Consider the following 22,603-nt stretch of genomic DNA (forward strand, 5'->3'; position numbering starts at 1 on the left):
TTATCTTTATGAAGGGCTCATCGAGCCCGCGCTAATTTGTTAGAAAGTACAGGACGTCGCGCAAAAGAGGGACGCGTCACTCAGTTTCACTATAATCATAAAAACTGAGCTGGAAAGTTGAGCTGGAGTGGAAAGTTGAAAATATCAAAATTGAAAATATCAAAATTTCAAAATATCAAAATATCAAAATATCAAAATTTCAGAGTGGCCCATCTACAGGCGTATGCGATATATGGGGAAAGCGGTCTCGAAACACGTTTCTGTAAAAGTAACGTTTTTATGTGGACGCTGTTGCTAAAGTTTTCAATGCTTAAGCAAATAATTCAGTGCTGCAGCGGTAGTACTTAACTAGTACGTAACTCTAATACTCGTGCACATTACTGCCGACGAACAGCATTATCACCTGGAGAGCAACATGACCACCTTCTCGAATCTGCCGCCTCGAACAGAATGAAAATAACGCGATTTATTTGAGCACGCATGATAATCATGTAATACCGCTCTCTGTATTCTCTATTTACGCAGTAGTGTAGGCCTCTTGACCCCTGCAAACTACAATAACAGTCAGCTGAGAAGGTCTACGGCAGGGAGAAAGCGTCCCCATTGACTCTACCTAAGAAATCGTTATGTAAGTCACTGGAAAAACGATGCACCAGAGATACTTGCGTGAGTTTCACTTGAAAGCAGAACAACCACATATATGGCTCTCCAGATGTAGCATCGGCAAAGACCATGGCCTCTTTACAGACCTTCGGCCGCGTATTTATGAGGTTGCAGGTTCGACACCTACTGCCACCTATTCGTCACCACTTGTGCGAAATGGGTATGCATATCCCGTTTAGTGGTGCCGGACACACTCGAAGCTTGCAGCGAAATGAGTGTGACACTTGTTTGACTTCGCTGCAGGGCAGCGAGAACACACTGGGGACATTTCATTTTGAAGACAACGTTTTCTCAGACGCACTGCTCACTTCGTATTTGTAATAGTCGTGCGCCTGTTTTCTTCGTGTCAGGTCAAGAAGCAGCAAATAGGAAAGAATGCCACGAGGCACGGAAACTACTCGCTGTTAGCCGAGATCTATCCGACTCCGCGGCTGGACGCCATGATCAGGAAGCTCTGCGACTGCAACGAGTTCCTAACCGTCGAAGTGCGGAGGGCTGATGCTATAGGTATGTACAGGTCAACGCCAGAGAGTTTGCTTCGTGTTGAAGGAATTTACTAAGCTAATTTGATTAGTCACTGATAACTGTTCCCGATAATTACAGCCCATATGAGCGTGCTTGTTGGCGAGCACTTGGTGGCGGCTTTTTGAAACACACTATAGTCTGATACAATTCAAGAAAAAAGCGGCTTTTGCCCTTCAAGGGACCGCATTACAGCCAATTGCTCGGTCGATTCTCATAAACCTGCTGCCGCTAAAATGCCGGGAGGGGCAATTGAAAAAGATGGTATCCTTCGTGCATTGTTGGGAATAGCCCCCTCTCTGCACTGCAGTGCCGCTCCATGCATCGTGACATTACACACACTAGTAGGTTCATAAGAATCGGCTGACGCCCTTAGCTGGAAGCGGTGTTTTGACGGGAAAAGCCGCTTCCTTCTTTACTTGTACCCGACTATATACCAGCTGTGCTGTGCATGGGTTAGGCATTATTTCAGGAAGTAGACATATGTGTGTGACGTCATAGAATACCGAAGTGACGAATGATAATGGTCCTGCTGATAAACCAGCCGTAAATATTGAAGAAAACCATGCACTTTTAAGTGTTGCGTAGCATGCATAAAAAGTCATTTTATTTATTCATTTTTATTTATTCATTTTTTTAGGCAATACAAGTATTGGTTTGGTTTGGTTTATGGGGTTTAACGTCCCAAAGCGACTAAGGCTATGAGAGACGCCGTAGTGGAGGGCTCCGGAAATTTCGACCACCTGGGGTTCTTTAACGTGCACTGACATCGCACAGTACACAGGCCTCTAGAATTTCTCCTCCAAAGAAATTCTAGCCGCCGCGGCCGGGATCGAACCCGCGTCTTTTGGGTCAGCAGCCGAGCACCATAACCGCTCAGCCACCGCGGCGGCCCAATACAAGTATTGCCCACGAGGCAAGACAAAAGGAGACTATTGGTCTCCTGACTAGGTCTTGGCCTCGCCGGGCGCAGCAGAGGCAGTACTACATAACATATCACCTTAAGCATACATCCTAATCACGATCAGATCAGATGATTATATAATTCTACATGCAATATACATATGCACAAGCTGCGAGAAATAAATGGCACTTTGCTTAATAGCGACATGAAGAAACATAGGAATATTTAACAAAAAAAAACAAAAACAAACAAACAAGAACATCAATGACACAATAGGGCACGTGCTCTTTGCCTAATCTGATGTACAGATGTAACATTTTTTGCAGTAGCTATTATATCTGGATAGGAATTGCAAAACTTTGAAATTTGATATTCGATAGTTTGTGTACCATAATTTGTTCTTGGCTTTTCTGTCAGTAAGGTAGTACGGCGCAATGAATAACCGGTATCTCTATCAAGGTACATTTTGGAAAACGCCGCAGAATTTGTTGTCATCTCTTTATATATATACAGACTCAGTTTCAGGTGATATGAAAACATGGAAGACGGTAGATTGTGGCGGATCATAAGCTCAGAAGCACTAACTTGTCCATTTGCTGGCTGAAATAAACGTGCAGCTTTCCGAATGAGCACACATAGTCTTTCGCGATCAGTTTTTGTGGTAGTTCTCCATACCAACAGACAATAATTTATATGAGATTGAACAAGAGAAAAATACAGTCGCTTCTTGAGTTAAACGGGCAACAGATTACGAAGCTTGTATAGCATGCCAACTGATTTTGCAACCTTGATGCGGACATTATTAACATGATATGACCAACTAAGTTTCCTGTCAAAAGTAACTCCTAAAAACGAAAGATTTTCAACCTGTTCAATCTGAGAAGTTCGAAACGACAGTCGCAAAACATGAGATATGGGCTTACTTTTTGCACAAAACAACATAAACTTCGTTTTGTTTGCATTTAATTCAAGTTCATTTAGGAAAAGCCATGTGCTAAGTTCCAGTAGCCAAGTATTAGAAATAATTTCAAGTTGTTTAAGATTTTCACCATGAAAGAAAACGTTAGTATCATCGGCATATAAAATTATATCATTGGCTAAAGGAATGTTTACTATATCATTAATGTAAATAATGAAAAGTAAAGGCCCTAGTATAGATTCCTGTGGAACTCCATATTTTATAACACTCATTGCGGATGAAACACCGTGCACTGATGTATACTGCAGTCTCGACTGAAGATAACTACGCATTAGTTGGTGTGCAATACCCCTTATTCCATATAACTCAAGTTTTCGTAATAAAATGTTGTGTTTAATAGAATCAAATGCTTTTCGAAAGTCTAAAAAAATTCCTACAGTAAAAAGCTTGCTCTCTATATTGCTAAGAATTCTATGTTTAACTCGTAGTAATGCGGATTCAGTCGACTTGGCTTTTTGGAACCCATATTCACAGTTCGTAATTACATGCAGTGACGAAAGAAAGCTAGTCAAACGGACATATGTAACTTGTTCTGCTGGAAAACAACCGGTCTCGAACATACGATTGCAGATGTGTGTTAAAGGTCCTGCTATAAATTCAGCAACTGCTTTGATTGGTATCACACTTATTTCATCTTTGCGGTGTTATTCCGATTATGGTCATAAGAACATTTACAGGTATTCCACATGGAGTCGAGCAATTGAGACTCACGAATCAGAGGCCACACCACTGCTGGAACCTGGAATAGGCGTGTCAAAATTACAGGAGCGATCGGTAGCGATTTTAATCGCACACAACAGGCCCACGCCCTTCCTTATTATCGCGATAGCGTTAGATTTTCCGTTATTCACCAAACCAGGTGTATAAGGGGCGATAATCCTTCATTGGTCGAGAGCTTAATGACGTAGCAACCATGTGACCTTGCGCGGTTAGTTCAAACACCCCCACAACGCTCACATAGCGCAACACTTATGACGTCACTGGACAATTCGTCATTGGCCTACAGGGTCGTCACGTCACTCCACCATCTTTACGTAGTGCCTCTGAAGGAAGTCAAGCAATTGCGCTGAAAAGAAAAAATTGGCAATGGCTTAGCTTGGCTATGCCATTATATACGTAGCGAAAGCAGGCATGCGACACAGCTGGCGAAGCGAGCGGAGGCGAGCGCAACGACAAGGCAAGCGGTGCGACGTCATACCAAACGGCGGCGGCAGCTACGCAGCGAGGCGCGCGGTGTGACGTCATGCCAGATGGCGCGGCGTCCGCCAGCTGCGGTGGTTGCTAGGCAACGGCTCAAGGTCGGTCTCTGTGCCTCCTCGGAGCACGGCCACAGCGAAATCGCAAGTTCGTGGCCAGTGTAGCTTTCGCTACAAAAGGTCTAGCCGGGACTCGAACCTCTACCATTTGGATCGAGAGCCGGGCCTGCTATCCCTTAACCACTGAGGAAAGCTCGTTCCACTTGATTAAAGGGGTGTTTTGCGTGTCTTGTGGTAAATAAAAAAAAATAGAGAATAGTGTCTATATCTTCGAAGTGACATACAAAGAGAGCCCCAGGCCGGTGAGGGGAGTAATTAGAGCATTCGCGTTATGTCCTTAGGGAAGAGCCCATGTGTCCCCTGAAAGTTATCGTTATAACTACAATGAACGAGTGTCCGCTTGAACGTCTGACGTGCACTACCCCTTCGCGAGCGCTATTTGTTTCTAGGCTCTCAAGTTATTTGAACAGCGCTTTCTAGATTTGAGATGACATTACAGAAAGTGGAAAGACAACCACCTGTAAACCATGAGGTCCGAGCCCACTTCCTCTGTATCCACGTGCATTCCAATACCAACAAAACAGCCGTGGTGACTGTCCTCATCTCTCACTTTCCAGTCTGCTCGGCTTCCGGTGGTGGTGGACTCGGATCCCATGGATGGATAGGTCCTTGCTATTATTTTCTGTCAGCAGCAAAAATTGATGTATACGATGCGAACTTCGGCTAAACCATGTACAACATTTTCGGACCAAAATTTTGGAAATTAGAAAATATAAGATACTGTTCCTTCAAAGTATACGGCGCACACAAAACAAGGACGTGAAGGTACATACAAGCGCAGACACTGTTATCGAGGTACTGAAGGTAATGGTCCAATCTTCTGATCTCTTTCTTTCTTTCTTTCTTTCTTTCTTTCTTTCTTTCTTTCTTTCTTTCTTTCTTTCTTTCTTTCTTTCTTCTTTCTTTCTTTCTTTCTTTCTTTCTTTCTTTCTTTCCTTCTTTCTTTCTTTCTTTCTTCCTTTCTCTCTTTCTTTTCTTTCTTTCTTTCTTTCTTCCTTCCTTTCTTTCTTTCTTTCTTCCTTTCTTTCTTTCCTTCTTTCTTTCTTTCTTTCCATCCTTTCTTTCTTTCTTTCTTTCTTCCTTTTTTTCTTTCTATCTTTCTTACTTCCTTTCTTTTTCTTTCCTTTTTTCTTCCTTTTTCCTTTCCTTCATTCTTTCTTCCCTCCTTTCTTCCTTTCTCTCTTTCTTTCTTTCTTGCTTTTAAAGCGTTTTCATAGGTTGCATCGAACAGTTAACAGTGCCATAAAAAACGAATGGCGAACGTTTTTGACGATAGCAAAAACCTTAATGGAAAAAAGTTGCAGGACTATCGTCGAGTGATCCTCTGGTATATATTGACTGTTATAGTAAAATCTAGCATTAAATGAAAAACTCGCGTTTATCAACGGTTTGTTGATGAAAATATTTCTGCTCAGTATTATTGGGGATCATAAACGCAGCCACCACGTTTTCGTCGTTTTTATCGCAAACCAGTCATGGATTGAAGTGAGGAAACTGATGTCTGTAGATAACCGCTCCCCCTTTGGCTGTATCGGCACCGTAACGACACCGTAAAACCGTAACGAATAACCCACTTGCAGTTGCTCAGCTCGAGGTGTTAGGCCGCGGAGAGCTTCGGCCCACGGTTCTCGCCTACCTATCCCTGTGGACCGCGACATCTCTGCTGGCGCGCGAGATCAATGCCACGTACGCCGGCGGCCATGGCGCACAGCCCAGCATCGCCCAGCGGCTGCGGTACTGCGTGGAGAATATCATGCGCTACTACCACATCTGGGACATCATCGCCGTCGAACAGCTGCGCACGGCCGACAAGGACGTCGCTCTGAGGCGAGTTCCGCAGCCGCCTAAGCAGGCAGAAGGGCAACGGAAACGTAATGTCGTACTGTCCTGGCAAAGCTCGCTTTGCTTCAGTAAAGTTTTTGCAGCTCACCGAGGCACGCACCACAGAAAGAAAAAAAATGGGGCAGGGTTTAAACGCAGCTAAACCGAGCAGGTGTCCGAAAGCATGTGTTTAGCCTGACGGGCTCATGATTTTTGCTTTGCTAGGTCGTTGGCACATCTGGCGACGATATTAGACCCAGGTTAAGCTCTCATCGCCGTTAAGCTCATCTGATCTGCTTCCGCCGCAGATGGGAGTTGTTCAAGACAACCATGGGCGACGCACAACGCAAGAGTGTGTTACAGTTTAATACGAGGCGTGATCGGCTGCGGTGATAGCATAGTGCTTTCGTGCAGTAGCCAGTGAAGCTGATCTGTTTGCGCCACTGTGCGATGTCAGTGGACTTAAAGAACCCCAGGTGGCCGAAATTTCCGGAGCCCTCCACTACGGCGTCCCTCACAGCCTTAGTCGCTTTGGGACGTTAAACCCCATAAACCAAAACGAACCCAAACCACTGTGTGTTCGAAACCGAGTCACGGCAATATTTATTTCTGCTTGGGCTCTTGCTTTGCTAGCATTTTCCAAGGTCACCTTCATGGTCAAGCTTAACACCGACTCGGTCAGCCGGTTAGACCTCGTGAAGTAGTACTTCCGCACAAATTTTCAGGCACGCTTAGGTACCCAGAAGAGTGTAAGCCGATAGCGTTGTTAACTATGTGGTATAATGTGGGCCCATAAAGCCCCTAAACTATCCACTCATCAAATGTTGCTTAGTGGTCGAGTAGTAGCGTGCCCAAGGCAGGACCCAAGGAGCAGCGGTTCGGATCCCGGCTCGATCATTTTCCTTTTCCAGCGCAACTACTTTCCTTTCTTGGGAGGCACTTGGTAATTGTGGTCGAACGACGTCACGACCTTGTAAACCAAAGAGAAATTGGGTAGTGACGTCATCACTGTTTCACTTTGTGATCGTAGTGGGATGTTTGAATTACCCGCGCAGGATCATGTGGTTTTGACGCCACATCCTCACCGCCCAATGAGGAATTTCTTTGTGACCCCGGGGTCTTCGCCGAACGACCACACTCTTACGCTCTCGCGTTAAAGTAAAACGAACATTGCAATGTGTTCGCTGCCTGTGCCTGTCTTGATGCGCTGCGAGAACTAAGAAAACGTTTCCTTGTTCAGTAAAGGTAAGCGAGCAGCAGGTTTTTGCTTCTCAGCCGTATAAAGGAGCCTTCACGGCACCCATAAACACCGAAAAGTGTCAAAACCTGAGGTCAAAGGTTCACCTTACTTTACACAGATTCAGAACTTAAGGGCTGCGGTAAGTCCTTCGTTCCGCGGCTAAGAAAGGAACTACAGTTGCGCGGTTACTTTTGGCAAATAATGCACATGGTGATGTCGGCCTTCAGCTGCAGTCGTTTGCTCCCAGGTTGCCAGGGTAACTAGTAGGATGTGCGACTAGCCGTTTCTGGTCTTCGGAGTGAAAACAACTTTGCTAACCTCTCATCCGAACCTTTGGTCCTCCGGATGAGCCGATCTAGCCTTACTGAGCTACTCAACAGCAGACAGAGTGGTATGAAAACGTCTAAGTGAGAAATGTATTCACGGGCAGGAATGAATTGACGATGATGCAATGCATTTTAACGCGATAGTGCTAAATCTCCCGTTCTGCATGGAATACGGTGTCTTCGGCGTTGTGATTGAAAAATTCCTGGAGAAGCAACCTACTTGCGCTATCTAGGTGACGTGACCTTGTGGCGCCATCACAAACTTCCCACCGGTTAGTGAGCAAACTAACCACCGTGGCAGCTGGCAGTTAGTGATTAGTAGCGAAAGGTTGCTCGGGAAGGGCAACCTGGATCGCACAAGCGCCACCGTTGGCAGCACCGGCCATCGCAGGGCATTGGCGCATCCCTTAACCGATTCACCACTAAGCCAGGAGTGGTATCAGGACTACCAGCGATTTATGAATGTAGAGGATGACTAATTCCACATTTACGGGCATTAACCCATTAAAGCTATCGTTTCATACCCTTAAGGCAGAGCTAAAGTGTCCCCTTCATTTTAATATGGCAAAAAGGTAACTGTGGCCAAAGAGCGCCGTGGGAAAAAGTTCTTCGTCTACTCAAAGATCGGTCAAAGACCCGCTTTCAAAGTATTTCATCCGAAAGAAGCCAACACCAGACCATGCTTGGCGGATGCTCAAACAAAGGGACGAATTGATAGGATGTCGCATGGTATGGGATGAGGTGTCAAAATGTCCGCTTGAAGAACTGCCAGAAATAAATCCTAGACAATTAAGTACGTTGCGTGCACCGTGCTCGTCTCCGTTCTTGCTTTTGCAGCGCACCAAGTCGCCTGAGTTTTCTGTTCCTCATTTGCATCATGGGAGTGCGACATTGCATGTTTTTGGTACAGACATGTGCCAGCCACATGGTTAACTGCTGAATTTGAATATCAGGGCTTATTTTTCTTCTCCACAAACCTTCTTTGGGACCACGTGATCTGTTCGGTGAGAGACGGGAGTATAGCTGTGCTGTTTCCGTCGCCTTGGCTACAGCGATTTCGTATAACCTATCAAGCATCTTACATTCTGCAGCTCTGATGTAATCAACGGTAAAAGGAGCTTGATGTGCATTAGTAACAATCCAAGTTGGGCCACACCTAATGAAGTAAGTTTGATTCGACCAGATATCGGCTTGTAACTGCGGCGCAGGTTTAATCACGCATTATTATGTTAATTCTTGACTAATAGGTATACATAAATGGGCGTGAAATTAGAGGAATGAACAGCCACTCCAGTATTGAACTTTTATTAAGCCCGCAGCTGTCATCGGCTCTGTGCGGACTGCACCCCCGGCTGCGACCGGTTAGAAGCAGCAGCACACAAACGACGTAATGAAAGACTTCCCGAGGTACGGCCTATGCTCTACGCACAATGGGAAAAGTATCCTTTCGAGCAAGGCGATGAGTTTACAGTGCGACTGGAAATTCTCTATTAACGGTCCTTTCCCATCGCATACGCTTCCAGTTTTCAACACAGAAGGATCGTAAATGGAAGTTTTGCGCGGGAAATCAAAAGCATTATAAAAGTGCACATTTACTCGGACTGTAGTTTGTAACGGTCCGAGCCATAGCTATCTTTTTGTCTGTGCGCCAAAAACACTCACTGGAGCCAAGAAAACGCTACGGCGGAACTGAAAAGACTCTGAAAGGTGCAGTGAAGAGGAATCTGAACTCGTCTTTTTGCCGCGAGAACTCGATCTGCACGTTCCGAGCATTCTTAGAAACTTCGACTAGTTGCCCTGTGTGACCGATTTCCCTAATTAAATCGAATTAACGTCCGGCTCCCGCCTTTATTTTTTGAATTCTCCCCGTAAGGTGGGCGGAGTCGATCAACGCATGGAGTGCCTTTCAGCCAGCTGTGTGGAGGCTTTGCTTTCACTTTATTTTCTTTTTGAGGTTTCCGTGAATATATAGGTTCATTCGAAGATAACATAGCCGCAAAATAAGCCCGCAGAAATTAAAATGCACTCTATTTGCTACTACGGATTACTACGTATTACTCCGCCAATGGCAGAGCGACAAGCCGCCACGGAACTGGGTGAAAGGCACTCCACGCATTGGTCGACTCCGCCCACCGTACGGGGAGAACTTAAAAAAAAAAAGGCGGCAGCCGGACGTTAATGCGATTTAATTCGAGAAATCATCCACACATGGCAACTAGTCGAAGTTTCTAAGAGTGCTCGGAACGTGTAGATCGAATTCCCGCGGCAAAAAGACGAGTTCAGATTCCTCTTCACTGCACCTTTAAAACATTAGCGTGACCGCAGGTGAGCGGTGATCGCCCCCCCCCCCCCCCCCCCCCCCGATGTGCCCCAGACATTTCCTTGCATCTCGCAGTTAGCAATGACACTGGTGTGTTCGCGTCGACTGTGTTTTGTCCAGGTCCCTGTTCAAAGTCGTGTCTGCGGCCGGCCTGTCCGAGATCCGTGACATGTTCGCTGACCACGAGGACGTGGCGGTGCTGCTCGTCGGCGCTATGCAGAAACTCAAGCACCTGCTGCCGCCGGAAGTGGTCGAGCCATACCACCGCATCTTGCCCACGCACAGCGAGAACCTCATCGCCAACGCCCTGGTGCTGAGAGGATTCCGCGTCCACGCCAGGGTCCTGGACAGCTCACGAGACCTCCTCGAGGTGCTGCCACCATCTTCGTTCTGTCATAATCATCACCATTAGCATCATTATCAGCGTAACCGCGACCATCGCGCAGTAAAGGCTTTGCCTAATGATCGCCAATTGATCTTGGAATTGGAATAATACCCGCCCACTCAACTTCCAACCTATAATTAAGCCTTAAATGCATGCTTTGGCCATGGCCGGGCTCTAATCTCATCCATCGAACTTGGTTCTCACTTTGCTGAGCAATTATGCCATCTTTCTTTGTCATTTATTTATTGCGGACCATCCGATGTTAAGGTGTATATTGTAGTGCCACTAACGGGGTGTCATGTGCATTGGACATAACCGTTAAAATAACAATGAACTGCACTGCAACAGAAGTAAGAGCATGGCATGAAGGCAGGTAATGAGAACGAAGATAACTTTCGACATGATGGTCACTGAGATAGTCAAAAAAGGCATGCAAAAACTGCTAACCCTTCTAACATTACTCTTTACTCTGATAACCTATTTAATTGCTTCTTTGACCACCGGCAAGACAACGTTCGAGAGAATTAGTTGTGGCGTGCACATTTTGTGCGGTCATACTATTGTAGAGTAAAGAATTCACTGCTTGTTATTCTTACTAGAGACAGTTGCGTAAGAGACGCGCATTCACGAAGGTAAAGTTTGAGAAACATGTCGAGCGGAATATTTTGTAGTGCTATTAGAGAACAAAATAAGTTGAAGCTAACAACTAAAGCGGGCAGCCGATTCGAGATTTTACACGAAGTTTATATTTGTCTGTCCGATTTAAACCTGCTAGTAGTGGCGACAGGGCCGACAATGAAATAGTCGAAGATAAAAAGACGAAAAAATTGGCAGTGGCTTAGCTCGGCTATGCCAGGATATGCGTAGCGAAAGCTAAGACATAGGCGACATGTTATCAGGCATTTGACACAGCTGCCGAAGCGAGCGGAGGCGAGCGCAACGTCGAGGAAAGAGGTGACGTCATACCAAACGGCGGCGGCGGCTCCGCGCCGAGGCGCACGTGTGACGTCATGTGAGATTGCGCGGCGCCCGCCAGCTGCGGCGGTTGCTAGGCAACGGCCCAAGGTCGGTCTCTGTGGCTCCTCGGAGTACCGCCACAGCGAAATTGCAAGTTCGTGGCCAACGTAGCTTTCGCTACAAAAACGCTACCCTCAAAAATAGCAGACTGTACGGTCGTTCTCGTCGATTACTTTCGCTTTAAGCGCAAGAAAAGCCCGAAATAATGTCTTCTTGTACGCAGGCATGGTCCCAGCGGGAAGAGGCCTTCGACAAGCACATCCGAGTCACCTCCCGCTTTGTCGTCTTCACTCCGGCCGTGTACTCTGAGCTGCGACTCGAGTGCGGCCCCGAAGCCTGGTTCCTCAACGCCCATCTGGTTGGAGTGCACATCGTCGACAGCCTGATCCGACGGCTGTGCATCGAGGGCAAAGAAGAAGAGGGCATCGTCAGTGCCGCCATACCCCAGGTGGCCCGAGATCGCCTCTGCGTCGAAGACCCCTACCAGCTGGAGGACGTCTCCACGCCACAGCTGGCGCTTCGAATCGTCAAGCGAGCCCTCGGAAAGGTGGAAGACTGGCACCAGCACTACTACAGCTGGAGCTCGAGGAAGTTGAGCGAGAGCCAGATGTTCTACGAGCGCTTCTACATGCGGGAGGCGTGCGCCTACGCCGCACGCCTTCCGGCGACGTATTTGCAGAAGAGCGCCGAATTGTTGATGTCCTTCGAGGACTTCAGGAAGGCGTTCGGCTGCTCCGCTAGATAGCGGGTCCTATATGAACTGGAAAGTGGCCTTCTTAGTTCTTCGTTACGACTTTGACAAAATGCATGACGACAGGTATTCGACGAACGCCTGACTTGTGCTTTTTATTGAAATACTTAAACGATGACTTGCGTTGTAAAAGACACGCGATGGTGGGCTCCTAGGTGGACGCAAGTAATGTGTCGAAGACATGAAAACAAAAGGGATATTGCAAGCATTCTGTAACTAAAAGACGCGCTAACTGTCGAAGTTGCAATTGAAGAATGCCGCACAGGAACGCCGTCGGTACTGAGCAGTGCCTAGGTTTGATGTTCGGCACAATCGTTATGGCCTCTTAATAAATTTTAAGATACACAGATTTCTTTAGCATACGAAACACTGACAGTGTCGCCTTATTTGTGAGGTATACCTGCAAGCGAGTCACTTCTTAGGTACGTAAGCGAAAATATCTGCCAGATAAGACACTAAGACACTAATTTTACTTTTGAATTAATGACGGAACGGCGGTTAGTTCACATTTAGTACGAGCCCGTATTTAGCCAGCCGAAGCAGCGCAAGTAATTGGTCCAATATTGCAAACGGGTGGCTTCACCCTGGTCCTTTGTAGGACCGGAATTTGTCAATACATTTCCGATATTGGACCGATTGCCTGTACTGCTTTGGAAAAGTCATGGCGCGAAGAAAAAAGGGTCGAGGTATTTGCTCAATGCGTAGCCTCTGCAAGATGCGTTGATACACTATGCGGCACTGTCATGGTTTACCTTAATTTGACGTGAAATAAGTTTTGACTGGCTTGCTGGATTATGCTCGAGTGGGAAGAGCTAAAAGCGCTCACGCGGGAGAAGACACGACGATAAAAGCACTTACTAGCAACCCAGGCTTATTGGCAAAGACGAGACTAATATAGGTGGAACAGAACCGCAAACGTTAGGCCAAAAAGTCAACGATCGTTATGGACACACTTTGCGCGGTCATTTTGTGCGTAGTGCACCAGTGCGTGCTTGTATGCGTGTGCGGGCGTGCTTGTGCGCGTGCTCGTAACCAGAAAACTGATTTTTTAACGTACTATTTCCAACAATGTCGGACAAAAAATTTGAATATTGGAAAATTGTAAGTGACTGTTATGAAGATATTGAAGATAACAGTCCAATCTTACGACGTGTAGCAAAATCTTTTACCGCATTTGCACCGCTCGCATCTATCAGATAAGACTGCCATAGAAAACCAATGGGAAACGCTTTTCACGATAGCAAAAATATTAATAGGAAAACAAATTGAAGCCTGCCGACGGGAGATCTGTGGATATGTTGATTGTTATCGGTGAGCCTTACGATGTATAAAAAAGTGAATTTATAAACTGGTTCCCGTTCAAAAATGCTTTTCAGAGTACTGTTCTTTCAAACAGTCCCGGCAGGTGTCTCCACCGGTGCGACTTATGAGACCGAGGTTGTGGAGTCACTAAACTACCAGGTTGCTCTTCCCGCGCTTCCGCAGGGCTCATGCGCAGCGTCTAGGTGACCAAGTGGCAACTTAGTTGAATTTGGCAACGATGGGCAGGCTGGCACCTGCCGCGATGGGCAATTGTGATGACGTCATAAGGTCACGTAATCTCTCTTGACCAATCAGGGAATCAGATTACAACCTAAATACTAGTTGAAAATGCTACTTTTCTAAATGCTATTCGCTAAATGCTTGTTGAAGCGCCCGTTGGTATTTTTTTTCCTTCACCGTTTGCTGGGCAGCTGGAGGTACCCTTCTTTGGACATAATTTTGGATTGATTGCCGCCGCGGTGGATCAGCGGTTATGGTGCTCGGCGGCTCACCCGAAAGACCCGGGTTCGATCCCGGCCGCAGCGGTTGAATTTCTTTGGAGGAGAAATTCTAGAGGCCCGTGTACTGTGCGATGTCAGTGCACGTTAAAGAACCCCAGGTGGTCGAAATTTCCGGAGCCCTTCACTACGGCGTCTCTCATAGCCTGAGTCGCTTTGGGACGTTAAACCCCAATGAACCAAACCAAACCAAACCATAATTTTGGATTGCTGTCTTGAATTGCTTAACATTGTCTAGGAGTTTGGGGTGGCTACAGCGAGTTCTATAACCATTTCTCCCGCTTCCGCGATGTTTCATGCCTTCAGAGAGGCGCTTGTGAGTAAGTTTCCTCCCCTCATCAACCACCGCGATGCGATAGGCTGTAGCCCCTGTGGCAGGTGTGCTCCACGAATGCGACTGCTTTCCTGCCAGAGAGTCTTTGTTGTGCTTTAGCCCGTTCTTCGCGCACCTGTTTGTGACGCGTGGAATCCATGTTTTGGGGCAACGGTTTCGTGCATGTTATCTTTCTGATGTTTCTTGGAATGAAAACTTTTTGTCCTTGTATGAAGCTGTAGTTCATCCCGATCGGTTTTAATATTTGCCTGCCCGAAGGGATCATTTTAAATCTCTGATATTGTGCTATTGCGTCGGCCTCTATCAAGTCATCTATCGTACTGTTTACTCCCATAAAACTGCGTCAAAAATTTCCTCTTTAATTCAACAGCGGAAATACAGGTACAATACCCCTGCTCCTAATGAATGACACTCGGTAACCTAAGTACACCGCAAGGGCGGGTACTACCCTCCTCCTTTTGGAGCGAAAGCTCTACTCCTCCCGTACGCAGCTGAAGGTAATGTGGCTACGCAATTTGACCTTCAAACCAGGAGGAGCGGAGGGTTGGCTCTGACGTCATGCCATTGTCTCGCCACGCCTCGCCAACAGCTACGCGCGGTGAGCCGACGGCACTCGCTCGCCTCGCAACGATCGAATCACGTTACTCGCCGCGCCTTGCCGCAGCGGAGCCGACGGCACCGTCGCAACTGCCGGGAGACACGCCGTTCGCTATATAAACGCATGTGTCATGTGCTTACCTTCACACAAAGCCATGAATGGGCAACGTGCCGGGACTATAGTGCTTCGACGATGTATCGTCGCCGTCAAGCGGAATCAGATGATCTTTACGACATAGAAAGGCGCCATTTAGACAAGCACACTTAAAAGAGCTTTCACTCGTCTTACGAGATTCAGCCGGATGGAACCTTTGTGACGGAACAGCGCAAAACACCGGGACAAGAGACAAGCGCTGTCTCTTGGCGGATTTAAGCACAGCTAATTTTTCAACGTCACTATGATGTGGTTACCAGAAAAACCGGATGATCAAACGGTTGACCTAAAATACGCGCTTTATGCCCATGACATTACGTTCTGGACCAGCAAAGGGTGACTAGCGTAGATATTATACAGGCTTCAAGCAGCCGCCCGCATCATACAACAGTACGAGTAGGACTACGGGCTCCATTGCTCCCCGCAAACAGAACTCTTGGTCCACCGATGAAAAGGGAACCAGGAGACTCAGCCATTTCGGTGAGCAAATATCTACACTCAGGCATCCGACCACGGTGTAAGAAATATTTCAGGTGTAGTAACCGCGGCCGCGGAAATCTCGTACCAACTTCGACGCTTCACCGTGAGATGGCGCTACTGTACAGGAGGCTTTCAAATGTGCGCCGTGACGCGTGCCACGGTGTAAGAAATATTGACGCATGCTATCAGCAATTCTAGCGTTGTCGGTGATGCGTCACCTGTGCGAAATGAACTTACTTGATTTTAATAGTACTTTTCAGCGAAACTGGTCAGCTAGATTTCCAGGTTATGACCTGATGTTACTTTAAAGATGCGATGGCATCTGAAACCGCGATAATTTTTGGCATGTGGTCCGCTTTTCCTCAGGCAACGAACGCCTAACATGGCCTGTTATTGTGTAGATAAAAAAGCACAATCGAGCTGCAACAATTATATCACAGCTAGCCATGTCTACTAACGTCCGTTATTTAGATCGCCACTTTTGCTTTCCATGTGTGTGTAGAACAGCTAGACACTGGTGTACATAGCTCGGTAGCAGGTCATCATTCCTACGGAATTTAAAACCAGAGGTATTGGATGCAATACTGACGCCCACAAATGTACTGACAAGTAGTATGTGTGTATATTTTTTTCTCGTGGCACACAAACGGCTTTTCACTACAGGTAGGTGTTTGTAGAGCTCGGGTTAAAAAGAGGGAAGTAGCTGCAAGGATTTAAAAGGCATATAGAACGCACCTCAATATATTCTCTGAAAACACAAGCCATGAAATGCACCAATTCATTACGCAGTTATGACAACAAACAGGCCCCGTGGGCGATACTTTACTCTGTGACAATGCAACGAAAAGAGAGTACTTCAAAATTTCAACGAGGATAAAACAGTTTTAAACTAGCTTCGATAGCTTGCGCAGCTTTTGTGTTTTGTTTTCAGCATTCTATTTCAGCTGCTTGCAATACTAACGCATGAGTAGTGCTACGTAATAATGCACGACTTGTGCCATTATGTCGACTTTATGCTCACCGCATGGAAATGACATCTTATCATTGTCTAGAATGTAGTCGACAGTTATGTCGTAGACATTCTTATCAGAAGTATGCTCCTGAAACTGGTTTTCCATTTAGTTTAAGAGAGAAAATAAGGCAACATTTGCATGTAGCAGCCCGCCTCGTGTTTTCTGCAAAACTAAGGCTGCTTCAGGCCTGGTCACGTTTGCAGAAGCCGTTAGCCCAGTTTTGCACGCTGAGCAATCGGTGCATTTCAGCAGTTTCCTGCATAGAACCCCGGTCACATAATAAATTATACAATCGGTTACACTACCTGAGTCGGGTTCGTTGTGAATAAAGTCCTCACATTCATTCTCTCTCTACAAGGCCATCAAGTTTGGCCTCGTAAGGTTCTTTGAAGGCTAGAATCATGTCGGACAGGTTTATCAGACGCGAGTCTTCATTGTCATGAACCGTCTTTGTCAAAAGTAACCAGGCTTCCTGGTTTTCTTCTAGCTTGTATAGTTGAGCCCTTGTGGCTTTCCTAAAGACCAATAGTTGTTGGAAGGTAAGAAGACCCCCAGTCCTTTCCTTTAACTGCCATTTGAGCTCCAGGGAAGCTGTAAGGGTTCCACTGTATGAGCTAGAAGCAAACCATGCAGCCTGGTTAATTTTGACAAAGACGGTACCTGGCAGTTACCATATTTCGGAGATTTCAATAAGCTGTACACAGAAAGCATGCTGTACAGCTGCAAGAAAGTTGGTAGACACGGGTGCTCATTTTGCCCACCTGCTTGGCGGATAATACCGAATAATATTTCGAGCACATCTTTGTTAAACTTCGCAGTTAAAACATACTTGAAATTGCATTTCTCCAACAGGTACTCCAACAGCCAATTCAGAAAAGATTCCTGAACACCAAAATCTTGACTGTGCAGTTTTAACCCTTCCTTTTGATGTTTCCGATTCAATGCATCCAATAAATTGCTCATTTTCACAGTGAGTGAGTGAAGAAACTTTATTTCCGCCAGAACAAGACCCGTGCCCCTCCGGGTCCGCACGCAGGCGTCCGGGGAGGGGCAGCGTCGCAGCTGGAAGACTAGCAACGGTATAGTCGCGCAGCTTCTGCTGCCAGGCGGGTAGCGTATCGTTGTATGCTAAGGTCGGCACTTCTGAGTATGGTCTCCCATTCCTCTGCATTTTCACAGTAAAATCAACAGTGCCCTTGACATTATCTAGACATGGCGTACCTCTTTTGGAATAGAACTCTAGCCCATTGGCAACGCTGAGGCTGAACAGCAGTGTTGCTAGTTTCACCCGCGTCTTTTCAGTATTTGTTGGGTTTAGATGTGAGCATGAGAGTTTAGGACAAACCCTCAATTTGCCTTCATGCTTAGTGTCTGCAACGAATAGCGTGTCATAGTGTGACCAAACACGGGCTAACACAAAGCACTTTTTCCCCATTTCTCTCGCTTTCAAAGAGCCGACTTGACTGCACGCATGAAGGAGATAATCCTTGGCAACCAAACAACACCACATAAGTGAAATGATCACGAACAAAGCAAGACACAAACGAGAAAAGCAAGCGCTAAAGCAGCACGCTACGAACACAGCGTAAGGCGCCAAGCCCCCTCGGCCCTAACGCCATCTGGTGGCGTGGGAGGGAAATGGGTACTGAATTTCCTCTCCGGCCGCCGTGTGGACGGCGCGCTGAGCTGTATCACCTGAAATATTTCTTACACCGTGCATCCGACTATCCTGCAAGCCCATACCGGAGGTAAACACTATCCGAATACGGGGTCTTGGGACTCAATCCAACAGAAAGAACATTGAAAGCAACAACAAACTGGCGGGCGAAACGTGTTCCCTCAAAGGGAACACGATTCGCCTAAGATGCTCGTTTCACTGATAAAGGGAGTTTTTGTAATGTAAGTAGTAGCAAGGGAAATACGGGCGGTACGATCACCGGCCGATTGCGCAAATAAACTGCACTGCGTCGACACAATTTTCTTCGCGCTGATAGTACAAGCTGTAAAACACCGCGGGTCACTCAAAACGATGTCTACAGATTTATTTTCAGAGTAGGCGTCACAAGTTAGAATGGAGTGGCGCGAGAAGTTTTGTCATAAAATTGTCGCGAAAATAAACTCGTATTTTGTTGTTGGTGGAAAAACTTACGTAGAAACACCCGTGTAAATTATTTCCAATATGAACGAAAAATTGATGCACTTATCGCTAGTGTCCGTTTGAGCTTAATTGCAAACTGGCCAACGTCCCGTAGCGGCGCCTTGCGAAGTATGGATATCAGAACAAGGAGGCTGCAGCGTGAATGACGGATTCCTTAGCCAATCGTCACATGCGTGAGGCTCGTGCACATCAAGAACTTGAAGTGGAGGCAAAACGACGTTAGCCGAAAGACAGAGCCCATCGAGACCACAAGGCGGCGGCCGTACAAGTGAGAGACGTGAAATCCCCCACGTGAGAGAACCCGGAGCCGAAGCCATGAAATGACCGGAAGATCCAGATGTGTGAGAACCGAAGCGACACCGTGATGTCAGTGCGAAAGAACCAATAAGGAAATGGTATCCGTCGTCAACTGATAGCTCCCAAATACACATGCCTCCTACAAAGCAATAGAGAGTCACAACTGGCCTCTAAAATGTTCTCCCACTAAAGGACGCCCCACACATACGCACTGTCAAAAAAAGTCTCATAAGCATCATGTATAAACATGTTTAAGCTAGCTGCCGCCTGTACAGGTTCATACGCAAGACCAGGGAATCGTCACTGTTTTTAGGGCCTAGTATTTATTTCCGCTTTATTGGCCGGAATTTGTGACATTAGAATTATTCAATTCTTCTTGAAGTTTTAATTCTTGGTTCTGTGCTAAAGGAGTCTTGCTTTTATATCTTTTTTTCTTTTTCTGTCCTGCGATTTGCCAGCCAATTTTGCGTTCTTCGAGGTTGGCATATTAAGTTCAAAATTTTATCTTCCCTTTTAAGCTCTTCTCCATCCTTCCGCTTTCATTGCCGTGCAGGCTATGCGTCGTGACCTCGGTAGTTTATAGAATTAAGATTTACTGAATGCTAGGTTGCGCTGAAATTTCTGCAATAGCCGTAATCTCGTCATAGGATCACATGCGTTGCATGGTCGTGTTTAAGAAAAGTCATGAATGAAAGGTCATAACTTCAGTAACGTTCCCCAAACACAGGCGAAAATACTGTCACGTTGTAGTGACGGCAGTCCAGCGGTCAGGAAAACACCAGAAAGACTTGCAAATGAAGCTCTTCATTTGGGCTGACTTGTGCCCTCAAAAGAACTGAATCACTCGGCGGCGGCGTAAGCAACAAGCGTGCTCGGCGGTCGTCGAACTACGAATTTCCGCCGCTCGCGGCATCGCTCAATTTAAAGCCGGCAAGGAAACTTCCAGATAACAGGTGAAGATCATCTACGGTAATCTGGAAAAACCTAGATGCAGCCTTTCATGGCTGCGAACAATCGAGATTAGTCTGGTCGCTTCTCGCGCCACGAACAAAAGTGATAACGACCCTTTCCTGCTGCCTTGAGCGTGAACGAACACACACTGCAATGATACGTGGCATTACCCCCCTTCCAAAGAAGCATCGTCTCGATGCTTTAAAATGAAAATAAACACGGACAATGAAAACTTCCAGTCCTTTAGCGTTCATAATATGGCTTCAGGCGTACGACATGTACGACTTCCGGGCGTGTGCGGCGTCGCTGAGATGGTGTCGTGCCGTCGGGGATGACTTCGTAGTCGAGGTCACCGATGCGACGGAGAACCTTGTACGGGCCAAAGTAGCGTCGCAGCAACTTTTCACTCAATCCACGGCGGCGAACTGGCGTCCATATCCAAACACGATCACCTGGCTTGTAATGCGTGTCTCGTCGGCGCAGATTGTAGCGTCGGGCGTCGGTGTGCTGCTGGTCTTGAATGCGAAGCCGCGCAAGTCTTCGGGCTTCCTCGGCGCGATGAAGGTAGGCGGCGACGTCGAGGTTGTCTTCGTCAGAAACGTGCGGGAGCATTGCGTCGAGTGTTGTCGTGGGCTTCCTGCCGTATACCAGCTGGAATGGGGTAAACCTGGTTGTCTCCTGGGCGGCAGTATTGTACGCGAAGATCACGTAGGGCAGAATGGAGTCCCACGTCTTGTGTTCGGCGTCGATGTACATGGAGAGCATGTCTGCGATGGTCTTGTTCAGACGCTCTGTGAGTCCGTTGGTCCGTTGATGATAGGCAGTTGTCCTCCGATGGCTTGTCTGGCTGTAGTTTAAGATGGCTTGCGTCAGCTCCGCTGTAAATGCCGTCCCTCTGTCTGTGATGAGCACTTCGGGGGCGCCGTGTCGCAGGAGAATTTGCTCGACAAAAAATTTTGCGACTTCTGTTGCGGTACCATTTGGCAACGCTTTTGCTTCGGCGTATCGGGTCATGTAGTCGATGGCCACGATGATCCACTTGTTACCTGATGATGAAGTCGGAAAGGGGCCGAGGAGGTCCATTCCTATTTGCTGAAAGGGCTTAGTTGCAGGTGGTATGGGGTTCAGGAGTCCGGCTGGTCTAGTCGGAGGCGTTTTGCGTCGCTGACACTCACGGCACGTTTTCACGTAATGGGAAACGTCGGTAGCTAGCCGCGGCCAATAGTACTTCTCCTGGATGCGGTGCAACGTGCGAGCAATCCCGAGATGCCCTGCAGTCGGCTCATCATGACATGCCTGCATAATTTCTTGCCTAAGATTCTTGGGCACGACAAGAAGATGTACTGTCCTGTTGGGCGCGAAGTTCTTCTTCAGGAGGACATTATTGTGAAGGACGAAGGACGACAGTTGGCGCTTGAACCCCCGGGGAGGCGATGCGGTCTTGCCTTTCAAATAATCAACTAGGCTTTGCAACTCAGGATCCGAGCGCTGCTGCTGCGCGAAACTGCTGGCGCTTACCGGTCCTAGGAAAGCATCGTCGTCTTCTTCTTCCGGTGCTGCGTCTACGGGGGCTCGCGATAGGCAGTCTGCATCGGAATGTTTGCGGCCAGATTTGTAGACTACAGTTATGTCGAATTCTTGAAGACGCAGGCTCCAACGAGCAAGGCGGCCGGAGGGATCTTTCAAATTGGCCAGCCAGCAGAGACCATGGTGATCGCTCACAACCTTGAATGGTCGTCCGTATAGGTAGGGGCGAAATTTCGACGTCGCCCAAATAATGGCGAGACATTCTTTCTCTGTCGTCGAATAGTTGGCTTCGGCTCTCGACAGTGAACGGCTAGCGTACGCGATAACTTTCTCCTCTCTGCCATTTTTCTGAACGAGGACCACTCCTAAACCCACACTGCTCCTAAACCCACAATGCCACGTATCATTGCAGTGTGTGTTCGTTCACGCTCAAGGCAGCAGGAAAGGGTCGTTATCACTTGTTCGTGGCGCGAGAAGCGACCAGACTAATCTCGATTGTTCGCAGCCATGAAAGGCTGCATCTAGGTTTTTCCAGATTACCGTAGATGATCTTGACCTGTTATCTGGAAGTTTCCTTGCCGGCTTTAAATTGAGCGATGCCGCGAGCGGCGGAAATTCGTAGTTCGACGACCGCCGAGCACGCTTGTTGCTTACGCCACCGCCGAGTGATTCAGTTCTTTTGAGGGCACAAGTAAGCCCAAATAAAGAGCTTCATTTGCAAGTCTTTCTGGTGTTTTCCTGACCGCTGGACTGCCGTCACTACAACGTGACATCTGGTGGAGGTGCTGGGTAGCCTTCCATGTACCGGACACCCCCAGCAAGTCGGGACGCCAGCCCTTCGAGTCATTCACCGCAGGACCTGAGTCCAGTCCACCGCGCAAGCCGACGTCTGCTAGGAGACGCACCCGGAAACGAAAGCCAGCAGGAACGTCCACCATGAGCTTGCCCCAGCCGACGGCTCCAATCATTCTTCACCAGCCCCGGGTGCCACCAACCTTCGACGCTTCGCCTGGCGCCGACCCCGAAGA

The 22,603-nt window shown here is 47.3% G+C and overlaps 1 protein-coding gene across 1 annotated transcript; it reads left to right on the forward strand.

Annotated features, from left to right (window-relative positions):
* Positions 1-10,260: 10,260 nt before the first annotated feature.
* Positions 10,261-12,238, forward strand: LOC149329117 (uncharacterized). Its single transcript, XM_089559179.1, has 2 exons — positions 10,261-10,461; positions 11,717-12,238. Exons 1-2 carry the CDS (start codon positions 10,261-10,263, stop codon positions 12,236-12,238), a joined length of 723 nt encoding a protein of 240 aa, XP_089415305.1.
* Positions 12,239-22,603: the final 10,365 nt, after the last annotated feature.

The sequence above is a fragment of the Amblyomma mixtum genome, chromosome 9, assembly GCF_055824585.1.
Source record: "Amblyomma mixtum isolate Tamu chromosome 9, ASM5582458v1, whole genome shotgun sequence".
In the NCBI taxonomy this organism is placed as follows: domain Eukaryota; kingdom Metazoa; phylum Arthropoda; class Arachnida; order Ixodida; family Ixodidae; genus Amblyomma; species Amblyomma mixtum.

Coding starts and splice junctions, on each gene's coding strand:
- LOC149329117 (XM_089559179.1), top strand. CDS start 10,261: ATGTTCGCTGACCACGAGGACGTGGCGGTGCTGCTCGTCGGCGCTATG. Junction 10,462..11,716: donor GCTCACGAGACCTCCTCGAG/GTGCTGCCACCA, acceptor TCTTGTACGCAG/GCATGGTCCCAGCGGGAAGA.